We start from the raw sequence: 18,215 nt of genomic DNA on the forward strand, positions 1-18,215 counted from the left end.
ACACTGATGATGACAAAAACGCATTTTACGCGCAGCTCGAACGCGAGTACGACCGCTGCCCAAACCACGACGTCAAGATCATCATAGGGGATCTAAACGCTCAGGTAGGCCAGGAGGAGGAATTCAGACCGACTATTGGAAAGTTCAGCGCCCACCAGCTGACGAACGAAAATGGCCTACGCCTCATCGATTTCGCCGCCTCCAAGAACATGGCCATTCGTAGCACCTTCTTCCAGCACAGCCTCCCTTATCGTTACACCTGGAGATCACCACAACAAACGGAATCGCAAATCGACCACGTTCTGATTGATGGACGGCACTTCTCCGACATTATCGACGTCAGGACCTATCGTGGCGCTAATATCGACTCCGATCACTACCTGGTGATGGTTAAACTGCGCCCAAAACTCTCCGTTATTAACAACGTACATTACCGGCGGCCGCCCCGGTACGATCTAGAGCGACTGAAGCAACCGAATGTCGCCACCGCATACGCGCAGAATCTCGAGGCAGCGTTGCCGGACGAGGGTGTGCTCGATGTGGCCCCTCTAGAGGACTGCTGGAGTACAATCAAAGCAGCCATCAACAACGCAGCTGAGAGCACTATCGGGTACGTAGAACGGAGTCGACGAAACGATTGGTTCGACGAGGAGTGCAGAGCGGTTCTGGAGGAGAAGGATGCAGCGCGGGCGGTAATGCTGCAGCATGGAACCCGACAGAATGTGGAGCGATACAGACAGAAACGGAAGCAGCAGACCCGTCTCTTCCGGGAGAAAAAGCGCCGCCTGGAAGAAGCGGAGTGCGAGGAAATGGAACTGCTGTGCCGTTCACAGGAAACACGCAAGTTCTACCAGAAGCTCAACGCATCCCGCAAAGGCTACGTGCCGCAAGCCGAAATCTGCAGGGATAAGGACGGGAGCCTCCTGACGGACAAACGTGAGGTGATCGAAAGGTGGAAGCAGCACTTCGACGAGCACCTGAATGGCGAAGAGAATGTAGGCACGGAGGACCAAGGCAGCGGAGGAAATGACTATGTTGGTGCAGCAGAGGACGGGAACGAACCAACTCCCACGCTGAGGGAAGTTATGGATGCCATCCACCAGCTCAAAAACAACAAAGCGGCTGGTAAGGACGGTATCGCAGCGGAACTCATCAAGATGGGCCCGGAAAAGTTGGCCACCTGTCTGCACCAGTTAGTTGTCAAGATCTGGGAAACCGAACAGCTACCGGAGGAGTGGAAGGAAGGGATAATCTGTCCCATCCACAAGAAAGGCGACAAGTTAATGTGTGAGAACTTTCGAGCGATCACCATTTTGAATGCCGCCTACAAAGTGCTATCCCAGATCATCTTCCGTCGTCTCTCACCTAAAGTAAATGAGTTCGTGGGAAGTTACCAAGCCGGTTTCATCGACGGCCGGTCGACAACGGACCAGATCTTCACCGTACGGCAAATCCTCCAGAAATGCCGTGAATACCAGGTCCCAACGCATCACCTGTTCATCGATTTCAAAGCGGCATACGACAGTATCGACCGCACAGAGCTATGGAAAATTATGGACGAGAACAGCTTTCCCGGGAAGCTGACTAGACTGATAAGAGCAACGATGGACGGTGTGCAGAACAGCGTAAGGATTTCGGGTGAACTATCCAGTTCATTTGAATCTCGACGGGGACTACGACAAGGTGATGGATTTTCCTGCCTACTATTCAACATCGCCCTGGAAGGTGTTATGCGACGAGCCGGGCTCAACAGCCGGGGTACGATCTTCACGAAATCCAGCCAATTTGTATGTTTTGCGGATGACATGGATATTATTGCTAGGACATTTGGAACGGTGGCAGAACAGTACACCCGCCTGAAACGTGAAGCAGCAAAGGTCGGACTGGTGGTGAATGCGGCTAAGACAAAGTACATGCTGGTAGGTGGGACTGAGCGAGACAGGACAAGCCTTGACAGCAATGTTACGATAGACGGGGATACTTTCGAGGTGGTAGAAGAATTCGTCTACCTCGGTTCCTTGCTAACGGCTGACAATAACGTGAGCCGTGATATACGAAGGCGCATCATCAGTGGAAGTCGTGCCTATTATGGGCTCCAGAAGAAACTGCGGTCAAAAAAGATTCACCGTCGCACCAAATGTACCATGTACAAGACGTTAATAAGACCGGTGGTTCTCTACGGGCACGAGACGTGGACGATGCTCGAGGAGGACATGCAAGCACTCGGAGTTTTCGAGCGACGGGTGCTAAGGACGATCTTCGGCGGCGTGCAGGAGAACGGTGTGTGGCGGAGAAGGATGAACCACGAGCTCGCTGCACTTTATGGCGAACCCAGCATCCAGAAGGTAGCCAAAGCCGGAAGGATACGGTGGGCAGGGCATGTTGCAAGAATGCCGGACAACAACCCTGCAAAGTTGGTGTTTGCTAACCATCCGGTTGGTACAAGAAGGCGTGGAGCGCAGAAAGCACGATGGGCGGACCAGGTGGAGCGTGATCTGGCGAGTGTTGGGCGTGACCGACGTTGGAGAGCTGCAGCTGCAAATCGAGTATTTTGGCGGCAAATTGTCGATTCAGTATTATCATGAATTTGATGTTAACTAAATAAATGAAAAATGAAATGCGTTTTACTCTGGAAACAAAGCGAATATGATTACGTGTTGCATCGGTGGTGTGAGTTGGGATATGCTGGTGGATTCGGGAGCAGATTGTAATTTGGTTACACCGGAAGCATGGAACAAGTTCAAGGAAGCTGGCATTAAGGTATACTCGTCAACGAAAGGATGTGATCGAAAGCTCAAGGCATACGGAAGTGAGAATTTGCTTAATGTGTCCGGATCATTTGTTGCTGATATTCGTGTAGGCCAAAAATGCGTAAAGGCTGAATTTTTCGTTGTGACTGGTGGCCAACAATGCTTGTTGGGTGACGAAACTTCGAAGCTGTTGGGAATACTCAATGTTGGATTGGATGTCAATAAGGTAACGGAGGAAGTCAAGCCATTTTCCAAAATCTCTGGTGTGCAAGTCAAAATTCACACGGATCCTGAAATCAAACCTGTTTTCCAACCTCTGAGAAGAGTTCCTATTCCGCTAGAATCTGCTGTCAAGTCTAAGCTGGAACAACTACTTGCAAGAGATATAATTGAAGTCAAGACTGGACCAACGAGTTGGGTATCGCCGCTGGTGGTTGTCGGAAAAGCGAATGGTGATGTAAGACTGTGTTTGGATTTACGTCGAGTTAATGAAGCGGTTTTGAGAGAACGCCATCCAATGCCGGTAGTGGACGAATATTTGGCTCGTTTGGGAAAAGATATGATTCGAAGCAAGTTAGACATCCGTGAAGCATTCTTGCAAGTAGAGTTGGACCCGGAGTCGAGAGATGTGACCACCTTCATAACAAGCCTCGGGCTGTTCAGATTCAAGCGATTACCGTTTGGTTTAGTGACTGCTCCGGAAGCGTTTCAGCGGACAATGGACGAGATTCTCACTGGCTGCGAGGGAACGCATTGGTATCTAGATGACGTCATTATCGAAGGATCTACCGAGGAAGAGCATGATCGTCGTGTAGATAAGGTAGTTTAATTTATTGATCTAGTTTTTGTTGATATTTTGAATAATGAATTATCATTAAATTAAACAATTTGCTGTGTTTAGGTTCTAAATCGATTAAAGGAACGAAATGTGGAACTGAATTGGGATAAGTGCATGTTCAAGGTCAAAGAGCTAGAATTCCTAGGTCATACCGTCTCCGCTGATGGTATTTTTCCTTCAAAAGTTAAGACTGACGCTGTTCTTTCTTTCCGTGAGCCGAAGAATGAAGCTGAAGTACGTAGTTTCCTGGGTCTCGCTAATTACATGAACAAGTTCATTCCTAACTTGGCGACTATTGATGAGCCTCTTCGAAAATTAACGCAAAAAGGAGTACCTTTTGAGTGGAGATCGGAACACGCCAAGGCGTTTGAGGAAATCAAAAAGATCATGAGTCAGGTTGGGCAACTTGGGTATTATGACGTGAAAGATCGCACGGCTGTAATGGCCGATGCAAGCCCCGTAGGTCTAGGAGCTATCCTTGCTCAATATGATACCCAAGGACAAGTCCGTATTGTTAGTTATGCCTCAAAATCGTTAACTGATACTGAATCAAGATATTGCCAGACAGAGAAGGAAGCACTAGCACTTGTTTGGGCAGTTGAAGGATTTCAAGTGTATCTGTTGGGAAGACAGTTCGATTTAGTAACCGACTGTAAAGCATTGCAATTCCTGTTTACTCCTAGATCCAAAGCATGTGCTAGAATTGGGAGGTAGGTGCTTCGTTTACAAGCTTTCGAGTACAATGTGGTGCATATTTCTGGAGAAACTAATGCAGCTGATGCGTTGTCCAGACTGGCAGTTCTGGATCCAAAACCTTTCGATAGCAGTGCCCGAATAAAAAATACAGTAGAAAAACCGAACGTTGTATTGTAACAGTACTATTTAAAACCATATTTTTACAATAGACACTACTGTAAAAATAAAAATACAAAAACAATAAAATGTAATGTACAGTACCATACAGTAAATTGTAAATAAGATTTTTACAATATACTATACGGGTGGTTAAGTATCGTAACAATATAAAAAAATATTTTTCTCCATATATATTTTTTTGCAAAACCATACATTATATTGTAAATGAATTATTATAAATACTGATACGTGGGTTTTAATAAACCGTACATTGTATGATACACATATGGTTTCAAACAATAAAATGTACCGTAAATATATTGTTTTTAACTGTAGTTTCAGTACTGGTTATACATTTAATTAAATGGTTTTGGAATGGTTCTCTTTTGTTATGTTGTGTTGGTTTACATTACATAAACCAAATAATGTTATATTATCTTGTCATTTTCCTCCTATTAATGGCATCTCAGGCTTACTAGCATTATGAGATACGCTTTGGGAATTCTCCAGAGCATTTTGGATAACCCTTCATATATTGGATTGCCCACGTCCAAGTCTGAGTCGAGGTCAGAGTAGTCTCTGATTGCATTAACAGTTGAAGCTTAGGCTCCCATGCCCCACCAGCCAGATAACTGGGTTTCGCAAACTAAGCATTATTTGTGGCAACACTTTGAGCGGCATGATGGAACTATGCCGAGCGCGCTAAGTATTATTAGACCACTAATGTAGTTGCATGAAGTGGGTGACGAGGTACATAAGTATCATTACAGCGTGCTTAACCGTTATTGCAATATTGAGGCTCCAGTTTGACTAAAGTTCGAAATACACGGAAATACATAACAACTCATGAGAAAACTGTCAAGTTCGATTCAAGTATAAGTTAGGTTAAAAAACGAACCCGCAGACGAACCTATATTAAAAGTCATTTCAGTGTTCAGTCCAGTCCATGTGTTAAAGATGGCTCTACGTCAAAGATAAAGTTTGTCAATCGCATTTGATTCGATTGTGGTCGAAGGCAAGTTCACATGAGAGAAGAGGAGGAAATTCCCCTAAATGCAAATACAGAAATAATAGTGTTGATGATGAACTCATCCACTGATTCACGGTAATCTGACCTGCATCATTCCGGGTTGGCCTACATTCGTATTTCTCTCATCGCACTCTACACACCTAGCCCGCCATATCTCTTGGACCCCTGCTTGGACCTGCAGTTCTTAGGATAGGACATTTGGTTTACCACTGATTTAAACATGTTATTGATTTTCAATTGATGTTTCAACTTATTCAGTTTTTCCTCTTTCCTATGAAAGCTTTCCTTTGCATCAAAAAAGTCACAAACATCAACAAAACAAAGCACGGAAAAATGTTAAACTGAATAAATTCTGGTGTTCGATTTGAATAGGTCGAATCTGCATATGAATCACAGCAAACATACGACCTATTCAAATCGAACATCAGAAATAATAAAAAATTCACGGTAAAATAATGTTTCGGAAAAGTGAATGGTTCAAACGTAAGAAAAACAGTATAATATATTGTTACATAAAAATTCAATGTAAATGTATAGTATAGCGAACCATTTCATCACAATACACTTTATTGTAGCTGGTACACTGTATGGTGCAGAAATGGTTTTCACCATAGACCCTATGGTTAGTTTTTATCCGGGTGAGGAATTGCTGATCCGAGAAATTGTAACATCTGCAGCCAACTCGATTGCGTTAAGCTGGGATGAAATCAAACAGGCGTCGATGGTGGATGAAGAAATTAGAAATATACAAGACTTGATCAAAGTGAATCGGGAGGCGGAACTTCCAATTGCATACAGAGTTATCGCTAAAGAACTGTGCCAAGTTGGAGATGTTTTGCTCAGAACGGACCGGCTGATCATTCCACAGAAGCTTCGAAGTAGGGTTCTAGCATTGGCGCATGAAGGCCATCCAGGGAGCAGAATGATGAAAACTCATCTTCGAACAAATGTCTGGTGGCCGAAACTTGATCAAGATGTTGATAAATTTGTAAAAGAATGTCGGGGTTGCTGTTTGGTATCTGCACCTGATGCTCCGGAACCAATGATAAGAAAGGAGTTGCCTTCAGCACCTTGGCAAGATGTTGCAGTTGATTTCCTTGGCCCGCTACCTGACGGGCAATACTTACTTGTAGTAGTGGATTACTACAGTCGGTACGTGGAAGTTAAGGAGATGACAACGATAAATGTTCAAGCTGTAATTGAAGAACTGAGCGTTATTTTCGGTCGGTACGGGCTTCCAGTTTCGTTGAGAGCTGATAATGGGCCCCAGTTGAGTGAAAACTGTAACGAATTGAAAAGTTTTTGCTTGGAAAACGGGATTCAATTGGTTAATACAATACCATATTGGCCTCAACAAAATGGAGAAGTAGAACGGCAAAACAGAACAATTCTCAAAAGGCTTCGGATTGCTCAAGAACTAGGAAAGAACTGGAAGCAGGAATTAAGTCAATATTTGCTTGTTTATCATGCAACGAATCATCCCACGACTGGTAAATCACCATCTGAATTGATGTTTGGAAGACGTATTCGAAGTAAGCTACCGCAGGTACCATTATATCAATTGAATGATGAAGAGGTGAGAGATATGGATCGATAACAAAAGGAAAAAGGAAAAGAATATAGCGATAGGAAGCGTAGAGCGAATCAAAGTCAGATTGAAGTTGGCGACAAAGTTCTGATGAAAAGGATGAAGAAGAACAACAAGCTGGATGCTGACTATATCAACGAGGAATTCACAGTGACGCGTAAAATTGGAGCAGACTGTACAGTGAAATCTTGTGAAACCGGAAGAGAGTATAGGCGTAATGTTGCTCACCTAAAGAAAATAGTGACTGTTATTGAGGACGGAGATGAATTGGAATTGCAATCTGATTCTGAAGATGTTGATAATAATTCAAGCAAAAGATCACGAAGAGAACCACAACATTTTAAGGATTATGTACCATATTAATGTTAGAAATTAATACTATTATGTTTAAATATAAGGAATATTAGAGGTAACAATATTTCAATAAAAACAAGGGGAGATTGTAGAGACTAACATTAGAGTAAGCTATGATTAAAGAGAGAACTTAGCAACCGACAATAAACAGGACACTTTTGCTCTGACAGTACTGGTGAACGGTTGTCAATAAACTCAGTGTAAGTGTATTACTATATCCGGATTTGCCCCCTAATTCCGATCCCTTGGAAATCCCTCGGAACTCCCGTGCTTCTGATCCCTACACTCGCTTTTCCTATCCAATATCCATAAGTCTTTTAAGTTTTGTTATAAAAATGCTTTATTGAACGCTAACAACATATTTTACTTTGACAGTTTCTGTGATATTGATATTCAGTGTTTTCCGTCAATATCTGCACACAATGTTGAGGTCTTCAGAATATTATCAAAAACGCCCTGTTGAGAGGTAAACTTATGAGTCAAACATTCAGAATAGGCAGTAAGTATCTCGTTCAAATCGTTTTCAAAAGCAGACAGATCGCCGTCAAGCTCCGGGATGTCCTTTGTGATGCCAAAGTCGATCGAAGCAATATGGTTTCCGATGGCTTCTGGATTGCTGATGATGTTCCTCTTCCGGAAGAGCGTGAATACATGGTACTGACTTAGATCCCCCTCTTGATCATGATTACGACTGTTTACTTCAGCAAGTAATTCGGCGACCGATGTGTCCAGCTTGTCCAAACACACGCTGTAACCCACTCCAATCCACCTTACGGTGCTTTCCAGCGCTAAGGCGTTGTTTTCCCAACACCAGTAGTCGATGCTTTCGCCGAAGGCCGTCAATTCGGCTTCGATGTCCAAGACCTTTTGGACTGCCTCAGTTTGTGTTGTCAGAACGTTGCGGTAGAAATTATTGAGCACATCTTCGGCGGTCTGCTGGCTGGATCTACTCCGTTTGCTGGGAATTGCGGATTGCACCTGAGCTAGCACATTCAATGAGCTTTGTCTTTTATGTTGGACTTTTGCGGCCTTGAATGTAAATTAAATCGATATCGTTATTAAAATTCGTATCGAACGTAAACCTTCTACTTACAATAACTGCCACGAACAGCAATACCAGAACAACTTGTAACAGTTTCATAATGAACAGTCGACGAGTAGAATACACAGGTTTATGTGCCATAAACCATTTCTTGGGTCTTTTATATTGGAAATAACTCGGATATCAGTTTTGCATTTCATCTTATCTTATTGTGTGTACCAAAATGGTAATCGGTGATTTGAACTACCTCTCAATGAAAAAGTAGGGATTATGCAGTATCGCTGAATATCGTTTCATGTGTCAACCGGACCCACTTCTTGAATTTATTGATAACCAGATTAGATTAATATCTCGACTAAATTCGTTCTATAAAATCCGGAACAAATCATGAATAGCATCATTTCAGGCGTATACTTCTGACAAACTGCATCATGAAAACTTTGCTTTTCCTTGGTTTATTGGTTGTTGCCGTAAGTATCACTACACATTCGCAAGAAGTACGTGTGGATATTCAGATTTTTCTTCTATCATCTCGTTTAGAATGCGCAATACTCTGAAGTGCGCCACATTGCTTTAGACGCTGTCGACAAGCTCCGTGAAATTTTGCCCGACTATCAGAGCGCGCATGATATCACGATCAACAAACTGTACGAATCGAAGCAAAAGGTCTTGGGAGAGCTGAACTCTTTCTACAATCAAACACTGACGCTGAAGACGAACTCTCTTAAGGTGGTGATGGACGCGGAACTGAGCTTACTCAACTATGGCAACACTATCGAGGATTGGTGTTTCGAAAATAACATTTGGGGTCTAATGAGTATCACGGGTTGGGCTGGCAACAAGTACAGCGAATGCATCAAGAAGCTGGATGACTCCATCGATAAGGACGTTGCTGAAATGTACGAACAATTCGCTGAAGGCGAGGCTAAAATCCAGAAGTATAGTATTTTCGAGGTATTCTTCAAGCCGAGCAATATCATCTCTAGACCGGAATCGATGGCGGACACCATCAGCAAATTGAAAATCGATATAACGGACGACATTCCGGACTTTGAAGACATCATTCGTAGTTTCATAATTGATCTCAGTGATAAACAGTCACAGTATACGAATTGCTTGGATGAACTTCAAACAGTGTTCGACGGTGAAATTGAAAGACTGCGCAAGTTTTCGGAAGAATGTGTCGAAGAACAAAATAATTAATTAACTTCAATAAAATAATGAACTATCATAAATGCTGCCAAGACCAATTTCAATTGTGCGGAGATTAAAGCTGTCAAGATTTTCATCTTCGTCCGTCTATATGCAGGGTTCCAATAATGTTTAGGGTACTTACAACCTTTTCCACACGTCACGCATGTAACCCCATTTATTGCTTCTCTAGTATTCGCACAATAGGATCAGCCAGTCATCAGCAGAATGTCGACCCTCACGAATCTTTGGAATAGTCCGATAAGTCTAGTATAGTCTAGTCTTCACATACACAGCCATTCATTGAAAGAATCGACTACTAACTTCTATCATTTTTCTTGTCATTATCAATGCTTGCAGCACATCGAAGATGCAATACAAAAATTGAAGCGGCCAGGCCTATTGTGCAGCGTCTTGTTGTGGAAATTGATGCCACAATATAGCTATAGAACGGGCCAAGTTCGCAGGGGTTGACGGTATTAAAGTGAAGGAGTTTCATTTTGATTATTGTAATGTAGTGTTCTTTAGTGAAACATATCACCTTTTTAACACTTTAATGCGCCTCCAACGGTTCATCACGAACCGGCTGCTGCAGATGGAGTATGGCTGATCATATGCATCAGACATGCTCGATAAACATGGAGGATCCGCCAGGGCTCATTAGAGTCTATTCCCAAGCAATAGTTCCAAGTCGGTTGGATTTAAGAAGGTTTTGATGATCGTTACAAATCCTAATAAAAGTATTGTAGGATTTGTGACAGGTTTTGGAACCTTTTACAGCCAGCTGACTTCAAAATATTGTTTGGGCTCTATTTCTCACGTTTCTCGGTTGATTTTGATTAGTAATTCATTAATGTCATAGTCGCTTTTTCGAATTTTTAGAATGTTATTTGGTCATATTTTTTTAAATAAAGCAATTAAAATCGACCGAAGAATTAATAGTGGGAAGGAGATTTGCAGCACTTAATTGTGCTGATAGATTCGAAGCTAACGTGCGAACACTTAAACGCATTGTTGACGTCAATGCGTTCGACGTGACATTTTGGACAAAAACTGACTGCTTTTTATTAACTGAACAACGTTACTTGTGTATGACTAGGTTGACATTTCTAGGCTACGCTTGAGAAAATGACATGGTTTATCTAGGTAGGACCGATAGGATGAACAAATTTGAACATTTTTCATAGTATTTGTAGGGGGATGAATACATAATAGTTGACAAGCAATCTTTATTATTTCAAAATTTTATTGCAATTAAGTGACCAACTTGACGTATTTTTGTTTATCTCTTAGATGGTATTTTGAAACCAACAGAAAAATATCAGAAGTTCAGTTGCATGTTTCTGTGGGTTTTGGACCGATGACAATTTAAGGACACAAAAGATGAACACAGAGAAGTAGAAAACGATTAGCGAAATCAAGAAAACAATTTGACACAGGATCGACTATATTTTAACATACAGGGTTTGATTGATTCGATGAAAAAAAAAACAAACATACGACAACTGACTTAACGAGAAGAAAAACATATTGAACCATACTACAAAATCGAACCAGACGACAAACACAAACCGTGTGACCATACCACTACATAGGCAAATCCTGACTGACTGACCAATTGAAAACTTTCCAACCTTCTACCGTAACTTTCTGAGTCAGTAGGCAACAGTGTCTTAATGGATATCATTTTCCGCGTACGGCTGGCAAACTGCTTCTGAAAGATTGCGTACTCTTTTCTATCTTCGGGTCTAGTGTAGAGGTTTCAACTCTATTCAGAGTGCAGCTAGAAACCTAGCAAAAAAAAAAAAAAAAAAAAAAAATATAGCTATAGAACGGGGACGTTTCGTACCAACCGTTCAGCATGGTATGTAGTATAAAAGTGAAGTATATACGATGGGAGTGAGAGTGACTTTGCTAAGAAGGTTAATGTCACTCCATCGATGCTCTTCTTCCTGAGATGAGACATAGGAATTTAACCCTTATTATGTCCAGTCTGAAAAGTCTTGACTTAAGGCGAAACTGGAAGCATTTTCTCATTTTTTCGGTTTTTGATTTTTTATTAAATAACGAAGCAATATTTTCAAAATCGGTTTTCGTGCACATGTAGAGTATGGATCAAGGCATCTTCTGAATTTTTTTGAGGTGGAAAATGTTTTCCGTTTTTGTAGAAACCATTTTTATGTGAAATTTTGTTCAAAAATGGTTTCTGCAAAAACGAAAAACATTTTCCACTACAAAAAAAATTCAGAAGATACCTTGATCCATACTCTACATGTGCACGAAAACCGATTTTGAAAATATTGCTTCGTTATTTAATAAAAAATCAAAAACCAAAAAGTGAGGAAATGCTTCCAGTTTCGCCTTAAACGCCATTACTCGCTCTCTGAAACTAGAAAAAAGGCAGAGTGATCCCTTTCTCAAATAAACATTATTAAATCTATATCTATAAAAGTCAATGTATACATCTATCTATCTATCTATTAGTCTGGTACATGGTTTATATGGGAAAATACAAAAAATGGAAAAACTCAAGTTCCTGTATACTTTTTGAGTTCCACTTTGGTCCCATATCAACTGTGCAAAATTTCAGATCGATCAAAGAAACTATATTTTAGCGCCCGCCATTCTTAGTTTTTCATACGATTTACTATGGGGAAACTTTACTCCTGCAAAGAAAAATCGCTAGGAGTCACCCCTAGATCCCTAAAAATAAATCGACGAATGATGTCTGTAGAAAACTTCACTAGGAAGCAGACCTCTGAAGACATAAAATCGATGCGATGTTCCTGGAAAAAGTTATTAGGCCTCACGTGATCGATAAAATAACGAGATTTTATTATTTATTGTTATTCCTTACATGTTAAACAGTGTTTGCATGCCATTCGATTTTCAATCAATAACTTTTTACACATGCCTCAGATCGCTTTGCGGTCTTCGGAGGGTTGGTTCCTCGTAAAATTTCCAACAGAAATCATTCATCGATTCATTTTTAGCGGTTGAGGGGCAACCTGTGACGATTTTTCTTTGAAAAAGTGATTTTCCTCATACTAAATCGTATGAAAACTTAAAATGGCTGGCGCTAAAATATAGTTTCTCCGATCGATCTGAAATTTTGCACAGTTGATATGGGACCAAAATGGAACTCAAAAAGTGTACAGGAGTAAAATGTCTTTTTGTGTCCCACGCTAATATCTATATCTATATATATATATATATATATATATATATATATATATATATATATATATATATATATATATATATATATATATATAAATGCAGTGGCATACGTGGGACCGCGCATAACTTGCGAACGGAAGGTCCGATTTTGATCGTCTTAGTTTTGTTCTGTTAGTTTTCACCCAAGAAAGGTTTATGAGGCAAAAAAACATCGAAAAATTGAGAGTTCTAGAAAATCGATCTTCCATACATTTTGACCGGGGACTTGGTCTTGGGTAGAAACATGAAACGTCAAAAAACGCAGTAGGCAAGACAAAGTTTGCCGGGTACAGCTAGTGTATATATATAAAATGTAGTGGCATAAGAAGTCAAGAATAGATATTCAACGCTATTTTGGAATCCAAGATGGCGGTCATGGAATGGTGGTTTGAGCTAGGTACTATGCATTATGGGTATCTATTCATTGGGCTTGATGAGTAGAAGTCAAAAATCAATATCCGACGCCATTTTGGAAACCAAGATGGCGGACTATAATTCAAGATGGCAGAACATATTCCAAGATGGCGGTCATGGAATGGTGAATTGTGCTATGCTACCATGTAATATAAGTATCTATCGAGCCTGGTGAGTAGAAGACAAAAATCAATATCTGACGCTATTTTGGAATCCAAGATGGCGGACTATAATCCAAGATGGCGGACCATATCCCAATATGGCGGCCATGGAATGGTGGTTTGAGCTATGATACTATGCAATGTAGGTATCGATCGGGCTTGATGAGTAAACATCTATTGCAAGTTTATACACGACAGAAAGGCTTTAAATTATTGTTCTAGGTTTCAAAACTGTGTTTTATGGAGGCATGTCTTATGATGTATTTTTCAAAAAAGGGTGACACTTAATCCCCTGGTGAGCAAATGGTTCATTTAAAGAAAAAAATAATTCCAGGGGCTTCCTATTCATTTTCTTTTCAAGTTTTCTGGTATTTTCGATGAATATGATGTATTTCAAATTGTTAGAATACCACACATTTTTAAGGATATACCGTATTTTCAAAATGGGGAGACTTGATCTCCATTGTCATGGTGTGTACTGAAATAAAACTTATTTGACACATTCTATCCTTGAATATAATAGAATTCCAAGTAAATAGAGGCTTCCGAATAGAATTTTATTTTTCACATGTATAATGTGTGTCTCCCCATGTCACTGTTGTGTATACTAATCTGTAATAATTAGAGTACCTTATTCGGATAAATACGTTTGATAGTATTTTATTTAACCTTTGTGCGATAAAAATTTGACACGATTTGGATCAATTTTTCGGAATCGCCTAAAAGATTTCTGATGGACTGAAAACAAATCATCAGCTGTAAAAAATGATGTAATATTATATCTACCGTAATCACTTGTAGCCAAAACATAGTCGTTTGTCCAGGAGTAGTTTTTGAAAAAATATGCTAGAAGAAAACTGTTTTTGATTCCATCAAAAAAAAGGGGGGAACAAGTCTTCCCAGGGATCAAGTCTCCTCAGTCTCCCCTACATTCATTGAGCTCCGTCTTTAAGGTGGGGCTTTCGCGGTCTTCTAATTAAATTGATGTCGTTATTAACATTCGTATCGATTGTAAACGAAAGGTCAGAACAACTTGTAACAATAGAGTTAATAAACTATAGAGGAAGAATCCCAGGTAACAATTTGATGTTGATTAAGCGCTTCTCTAACTTATGCTAATCAGCCTTAATTTGAACAAAAGATGTACAAAAGAACTGTAAACATTTGTTCAGCTCTTAAACACCCAATTTTGGTGATTTTATCCAGCCAAAGGTTGATTTGAGCTATCCATGAAGCTGGATTAAGGTTGAAGAAACGCTTATATCCGAGCGATGAACGCTTTTCAGCCTTTATCCATCAATTCTTCAGCAAATGGGAATGATTATTGATTATATTTATAGAACAGATAAGGATCAGAGTGTAGAATTAGCATAAGTTAAAATACACAAAAATAAAAACCAAAAAAAAAAAAGATAAGGATCAGGTGAAGCTTTAGAGTAGCTTAATCATCTTTAGTTCAGCAATTCATCATCACTTATGCAGCACTATCAAATAAAAAAAAAAACAGCATTAGTCCCACACAATTTAAGCCATAATTGCCAGGACTCTTGGTCTAGATGAAGAAAAGTAGTTCATAGTTGCTGAAATTGAAATATATAAATGATGATTATAATTGAGAATCGAACTTCGGTGCATTGATTCATAGTTACTTACCTTTGCATCTGCTCCACCTGAAATGGTACGAGCTTAGTGATTTGTGAAAGAACAAGCTAGATACCGTCGTTTCTGAATAAAGGTTGAACAATTTTGAACAAAGGCTGTGTTGAGGTTGAATAAGCGGTGGAAGTGCTTTGTTACGAATGCATGGATTAGCTGTCAAAACATCATTGTTTTGTTTACAGTTCAGTGCTTCTCGGTTTGGTTATCGTGAAACACCGCGGCACGCGGCAGTCAGCGAAAATGAACAGAAATACAGGTAAATATTCATAATTGATATTCCACGGTGCGGATAACAAGTATCTGTTATCTATTTTTAGAGAACGCTGGTTGTTTCGCCGTTATCAAAACGGTAGAACGCGAAAAAACCCTCATCTCTATCGTGCCTCAAAGAGATGTCCTCCGAAATGTCTTTGAACCGGTTTTTCAAACAAACCTCCAAGCATTGATACCAGTATCTTCCACCTGGAATGTCCTTGATGAAATTGCTCGTGTTCTGAGGCGTGGCCAGTAATATTCATTTGCTCGATATTGATGTTTTACAATCCGTAAGAGATCTTTTAAGGCTTTATGCCTTATGTTATGTTCAATTGCCCATTTCCGTAATGATTCTCTTGGTTCTTCATTGTAGAGGTTTGATTCACAGTCGAGCGCCTCTGCCATACGATAGATTTCCTCTTCCGCCGGTTCATAAGATAGTGAATCACTTATACCGTCACCTTCAACACCATAGTCCTCATCACTGACCGCGTCACTGGGACCAACCGATTCTCTTTCCCCTGGTAATTGTTCAACATCAGGAATACCGTTGTTGCCTTTTAAATGAACAAATGTAATATTTGATCAAGCAATACTTTGATTGATTGATTTGTTTTTATTAAAGCCCTTGGCTGAAGCAATACTTTATCATTTATAAATTCTGTACAGATTACCTTTCGATAGTGTAACTTCTGCAGCAGATTCGCAAACCATCGTTCGGTGATCAAAGGCGACGAAATCCCTTTCTTTATTTTCAGATAATATGGTCTTCAACACCTTTTCACATTTCTCACGTCTTTTTTTTTTCAAATTGCGGTAATAAGTATCATTCTTTTTGAATGTTATTTTAGATTTACAATCCATTTTTGTCAATTATTATGATCCGCACAACTTTCTCACTGATGATTTGTTATTATCATTAAAGGCTGAATAACAGAGTCCTAGCGCATAATATTCATTATTGTAGAAAGGCTGGATAAACGGATGTAGAGAAGTTGGATAATCTTCTATTGAGTATCATATTCAGCATACGATGATAAGCTGAACAAAAGATACTTTGTAAACTCAACAAGCTACTTTTCAACTAGATGTTCAGCTTCCGGCTTATTCAGATACTGGCACCCTTAACCAACCATTGTTCAGCTTTGACTCTCACTGTTCAGCTACCATTGTTACTTGGGATGTCGCTGGCGTCGCTGCCGCAACATCTTTTGCTGGTGGAGATAGGCAGGGATATAAGTGTCATAGCGAAAAAGTATGGAGTTTGACAGTTAGATACCCGACATGTTTCCGAACGAGAACAAAGGGAACAGCAGCGACATTCGTCCTCTATAGTTTTTTAACTCTATTCTTGTAACAGTTTGATATTGAACTGTCGACGAACAGAATACGCAGGTTTATGTATCATAAACCATTCCTTGAGCCGAAGGTGAATTTTGGATTCCATCTTATCTTATGTGTTTCCTAATTGTGTGTATCAAAATAGTAATACAGGTCAGTAAAATTTCTTGTAAGATAAAAAGTATAGATTATAGAGTATTGTTGGATACCATAAACTAACGTCAATCGGACCCACTTCTTGGATTTATTGATAATCAGATTAGATTAATAGCTGGAATAATTTTGTTCTATAAAACCCGGAACACTCGACGAGTTGTTTCATTTCGCAAACCGTACAGTAGTCGCACGCGCATATATTTGACAATCCTTCATCATGAAAATTCTGTTGTTTCTTGGTTTATTGGCTTTTGCCGTAAGTATAAATTCGCATTCAGAATAAAGTACGAGCTGATATTAAACAATCTCATACATGAATCTCGTTTAGAATGCGCAATATTCTGAAGTGCGCCACATTGCTTTAGACGCTGTCGACAAACTCCGTGAAGTTTTACCCGACTATCAGAACGCGCAAGATGTCACGATCAACAAGCTATACGAATCAAAGCGAAAGGCCTTGGGCGAGCTGAACTCTTTCTACAATCGAACGTTGGACCTGAAGGCGAACTCTCTGAAGTCACTGATGAACGCCGAACTGGACATACTCAGCTATGGTGACAGTATCGAGGTTTGGTGTTGGGAGAACAACATTCCGAGCCTACAAGGTGACATGGGCTGGGCGGGCAACAAGTACAGCGAATGCATCAAGCAGCTGGATGACTCCATCGAGAAGGACGTTGCTGAAATCTATGGACAATTCACAGAAAGTGAAGCTAAAATCCAGAAGTATAAGCTGCTCCAAGTATTCTTCAAGCCGAGCAATATCATCTCTAAACCGGAACCGATGGCGGACACCATCAGCAAATTGAAGATCGATATAACGAACGACATCCCGCACTTTGAAGACATTATTATCAGATTCGTAGAAGATCTACACGCTAAGCAGTTTGAGTACACGTGCTGCTTGAACGATCTTCTGAAGGAATTCAACAATAGAATGGAAACTCTGAGGTCTCGTTCGGAAATTTGTCTCAAGTCACAAAAGTAATAAGATAGTTTTATTGAAAGTTTTTGGTGCATACAAAGGTTAATAAACGATTAAAATTATCTCCATAGCCTAATATAAATATGTGATGATATTCTGGGTAAGAGTGTATTGGTGCGAGTATGAAGATTTTCTCATACTATCATGAATAGTGCCACCTTTTTCGCTCGCTTTTTCGTGGTGGCGCCACCAACAGTGACTCCTGATTTTCAGCAGTATTGTTAGTGTTCTTGATAAAGTTGTCTTCGGTTTTGTCTTCGCTGATTGTGGACGATGATCTGGGAGGTTTGTGGGTTTTACCGGGATTTTTCGTCTTTTTTCGGCTTTTGTGGGATATTACGGCTTAGCAAAATTAGTGTCGCTCCCCTTAGTGATGA

At 40.3% G+C, this 18,215-nt stretch overlaps 4 protein-coding genes across 4 annotated transcripts; 3 read left to right on the forward strand and 1 right to left on the reverse strand.

Moving 5' to 3' along the window:
• The first annotated feature begins 2,646 nt into the window (after positions 1 to 2,646).
• On the forward strand, positions 2,647 to 3,579 carry LOC115266900 (uncharacterized protein K02A2.6-like). Its single transcript, XM_062847954.1, has one exon. The coding sequence runs from the start codon at positions 2,647 to 2,649 to the stop codon at positions 3,577 to 3,579; it is 933 nt and encodes a 310-aa protein (XP_062703938.1).
• A 4,168-nt stretch (positions 3,580 to 7,747) lies between these two features.
• Positions 7,748 to 8,637, reverse strand: LOC109420508 (uncharacterized). Its single transcript, XM_019694875.4, has 2 exons — positions 8,509 to 8,637; positions 7,748 to 8,444 (listed from the first exon to the last, which is right to left on the reverse strand). Exons 1-2 carry the CDS (start codon positions 8,596 to 8,598, stop codon positions 7,809 to 7,811), a joined length of 726 nt encoding a protein of 241 aa, XP_019550420.3. The 5' UTR covers positions 8,599 to 8,637; the 3' UTR covers positions 7,748 to 7,808.
• Positions 8,638 to 8,850: 213 nt separating this feature from the next.
• LOC109420972 (uncharacterized) lies at positions 8,851 to 9,716 on the forward strand. Its single transcript, XM_019695447.4, has 2 exons — positions 8,851 to 8,927; positions 8,998 to 9,716. The coding sequence occupies exons 1-2, from the start codon at positions 8,889 to 8,891 to the stop codon at positions 9,658 to 9,660; spliced, it is 702 nt and encodes a 233-aa protein (XP_019550992.4). The 5' UTR covers positions 8,851 to 8,888; the 3' UTR covers positions 9,661 to 9,716.
• A 7,318-nt stretch (positions 9,717 to 17,034) lies between these two features.
• Positions 17,035 to 17,897, forward strand: LOC109421147 (uncharacterized). Its single transcript, XM_019695644.4, has 2 exons — positions 17,035 to 17,109; positions 17,182 to 17,897. Exons 1-2 carry the CDS (start codon positions 17,071 to 17,073, stop codon positions 17,839 to 17,841), a joined length of 699 nt encoding a protein of 232 aa, XP_019551189.3. The 5' UTR covers positions 17,035 to 17,070; the 3' UTR covers positions 17,842 to 17,897.
• Positions 17,898 to 18,215: the final 318 nt, after the last annotated feature.

Source organism: Aedes albopictus, chromosome 2, assembly GCF_035046485.1.
Source record: "Aedes albopictus strain Foshan chromosome 2, AalbF5, whole genome shotgun sequence".
Lineage (NCBI taxonomy): Eukaryota > Metazoa > Arthropoda > Insecta > Diptera > Culicidae > Aedes > Aedes albopictus.